This window comes from Emiliania huxleyi, assembly GCF_000372725.1.
Source record: "Emiliania huxleyi CCMP1516 unplaced genomic scaffold EMIHUscaffold_251, whole genome shotgun sequence".
Taxonomy (NCBI): domain Eukaryota; phylum Haptophyta; order Isochrysidales; family Noelaerhabdaceae; genus Emiliania; species Emiliania huxleyi.
Genome location: NW_005200161.1, coordinates 165,981 through 169,123, shown reverse-complemented (window position 1 = coordinate 169,123; position 3,143 = coordinate 165,981). Strand labels below are relative to the sequence as shown.

Sequence of the window (3,143 nt, the reverse complement as noted above, 5' to 3'; positions counted from 1 at the left end):
CTCCCGCATGATCTCCTGGTACAGCGACGACAGCATTTTGGAGTGAGTTCGGCCCCGCCACGCGCACCATCTCCTGCGCCCGTAGCTCCCGCGCTCACACCCGGCCCGACCGGCTTGCAGTGCCCTGCGCAACGGCTACCTGGAGAAGGTCATGTTTGTGCTGGCCCACGACCAAGCCTGTGAGCACCCGATCGAGGTCTGGGACCTCAGCTACACCTACGAGAGCGACGACACCGTCTCGTCTCGCTTCACCCGTCGCTCGGGCGGGGGCGGCGCGCCCGCATCGGAGAGCATCGAGGTTGCGCGCAGCCGCCCAAAGGACAAGGTCACCAAGGACTACATCCGGGACGTGGTCAAGGTCGTGCTGCGGCGGCTCAGCCTGCTCCTCCAGGGCCTCGATGACGTGCCGCAGGAGCGGTGGTGTGGCATGAGGCTGCTCTACCGCGACGATGTGACGCCCAGCGACTACGAGCCGTCCGGCTTCTCGCCGGCGCCCGCGACCGTCGCTGGCGCCGGGTCGTTCTTTTTTGAGCGCCCGGCAACCTTCTTCATGGTTGGCAAGGTGTCGACCGGCCACCACGCGCTGTCGCTTGGTGTCGCGCTGCCGGAGATGCCTGGAATCGAGCCCACCGCGCACGATGAGGCGTGCACCACCCGCGACGGCAGCGGCTACCGCTTCGATCTCGTCCAGGCCGCCGACGGCCCCCCCGACGACGAGGACGAGCTGCGAGGCGGCGTCGGGCTGCGGGGCGGTCGTCGAGGGAACGGCGAGGACCTTGAGCGGCTCACGCAAGAGGCGAGCGAGGGTCTGGAAGACCACATCGGTGCGCACATCACGGCGCACGACCTTGCCGCCGAGCTGGAGGTTGAGGCGATTGTCGCCGAGGAGGTGCTGCAGCGTCTTCAGGCGGACGGTCGCGTGTCGTGCCTGAAGCCGAACCCGCAAGGGCCGCCCACCCGCCAGGTGCAGCGGTTCCCCTCCGGAGCGACGTCGCAAGATGAGCTCGCTTGAGCGGGGCTGGCGGAGACCATCTTGATGGTCCGCGATGGGAGTGGCGCAGGAGTGAACGTCGGAATGGCACGCTTTTGGCGACCGACTTCTTTCGATCGAAGAAAGAAGGAATTTTTTATCCGTGTGCCAGCTTAGACCCCATCATGTGGGAGGTGTACGGTGCTGCGTCGTCCGACGAGGAGGAGCTTGCGCCGACTGGCGGCCGACCACGCCTGCATGACCGCGTGCGCACGCTGCGCATTACCCCGGCGTGGAGCGTGACGTGGAGCGTGCTGAAGTGCCGCACGTGCTCCAGTGTGTCGAGCTGCTGACCGCGGTGCATGGCCACAACGCCCGCCTGCTGAAGCTGCGTGAACAGGCACCGCCTGTTGCCGTTGGACACGATCGAGCCATTCAGTAGCTTGTGAAGGTAAAGCCCCATCATCTGCACGGGCTTGGGCGCGGCCAGCTGCAGGGCCGTCACGTGTTGGGAAAGCGCGCCGCGGAGGTGGAACAGAAGCGCTTCTGGTACGTTGGCAGATCGCACCAAGCGCACCCCCTCCGTGCGAGTGGAGCACTCAATCGGAAACCCCTCTGGATGCCCTCCGTCGCCCGTGGTGTGGCCGTTCCTGAAACTGATGTGGACGCTCACGCGGGGATGGTTTCTCGGGCGGCAGGCCATGGTCATGAGCTCGATCTGCTTGCGCACGCCGCTTGCGGCCAGCACATCAGGGTCAATGCCGCGCGCACCCAGCTGGCCATTGAGCGCGTCAATCATGGCCAAGCGGAGAGCTGCGTTTGTGCGGCTGGTGCTGCAAAAGGCCATGATGGTGCGCACGCAACCGAGTGTCGACGGAATACGAACCACCAACTCTTCCGGGAGGCCATCCATCTTTTGGGAGCGCCCAGCTCCTTCTGGCGGCCCTTGCCACCCTCCCCCCCCCCCCGCGCGCGCTACGTAGGTTGCGAAGGAAGAATTTTGTTCACTCGGCGTGCATTAAGAAAACAGGGCAGCAACCACGCCGAGCGATTTCCGCAACAATCTAAGAAATCACGGCGCGCCGCAGGCGCGGCCCCGAGAAAAGGCCAGACACACATTGTGAACCGGGACCCCCGCTTCAAATTTCTCTTTCCCTTTGGGCCCGCGCAAATTTGGGTTTGTTCGCACTTGTCCTTTCAAGTCTGCGGTGGGCGCGGGGGCGCGGGAGCAAACGGCGCGCTGTCCGTCATACGCTTTTGCGCAAGCACGCGACGAGACGAGACGAGAACGAAAGGATTTTTTCTTTTCCGTCAGGACCCTTTGGGTCACCGATGGGTGTGGCGAGAGAGAGAGAGAGAGAGAGAGAGAGAGAGAGAGAGAGAGAGAGAGAGAGAGAGAGAGAGAGAGACTGAGAGAGAGAGAGAGAGAGAGAGACTGAGAGACTGAGAGAGAGAGAGAGAGAGAGAGAGAGAGAGAGAGAGAGAGAGAGAGAGAGAGAGAGAGAGAGAGTTTGTGTGTGGCGACGCAAACCCGTGTTATTGTGCGTGGTACTCTCTCTGTGGGGCGAACTGAACTGCTCTCTTGGTATGTATGTAGACAGAATTTCTGCGCTCGTCCAGAGCCCAACACAATTTTGCGACAAAACTCTCTTGTTTGTCAGGCCATACATCAAGATCTCTACGGGACACCAGTAGATTTGTTGAGTGGAGATCGTAGATGCCGATCAGAGATCTTCCACACACAGCATCTCGCACAAAACTCAGAGATCTGTAACTGAACGTAGAGATCTTGAGCTGCCGCCATCGGCACCTCGAGATCTCAGGCCGGAGGCGGAGATGTTGACTTCGCGCCAAAGGCGCCTAGAGAATCGTGTGGCCGACTGGAGATTGCAAAATGGCGCGAAAAGAGGGTGGAGATCCGCTTGAAGGCGTGAAAGGAAAAGAGCATCCCCTTGGAAGGACGTCGATTCCCCCCCCCGACACGCCTCCCCCACAAGTCGAGATTGGAGATTGGAGATCGGAGATGAAGATCGGAGAAAAAAAGACGTTGAAGATTGGAGATTGGAGATGGAGATCCAGAGATCTGACTGGGTCCCGGAAAAATATTACGCCTGGAAAATTTGGAAGATTGGAAGATGGGAAATCCGGAAAATCATTTTTTTTTTTTTCCTTT

The 3,143-nt window shown here is 60.7% G+C and overlaps 1 protein-coding gene across 1 annotated transcript in view; it reads left to right on the top strand.

Annotated features, from left to right (window-relative positions):
- EMIHUDRAFT_237508 (hypothetical protein) overlaps positions 1-1,012 on the top strand; it is a gene marked incomplete at both ends in the record, with an annotated part of 1,485 nt that extends 473 nt beyond the window's left edge. Inside the window, 2 exons of the mRNA XM_005777983.1 lie at positions 86-235; positions 320-1,012. Of these exons, the coding sequence (XP_005778040.1) occupies positions 86-235; positions 320-1,012 (843 nt within the window). The remainder of the gene's footprint in view (positions 1-85; positions 236-319) is intronic.
- Positions 1,013-3,143: the final 2,131 nt, after the last annotated feature.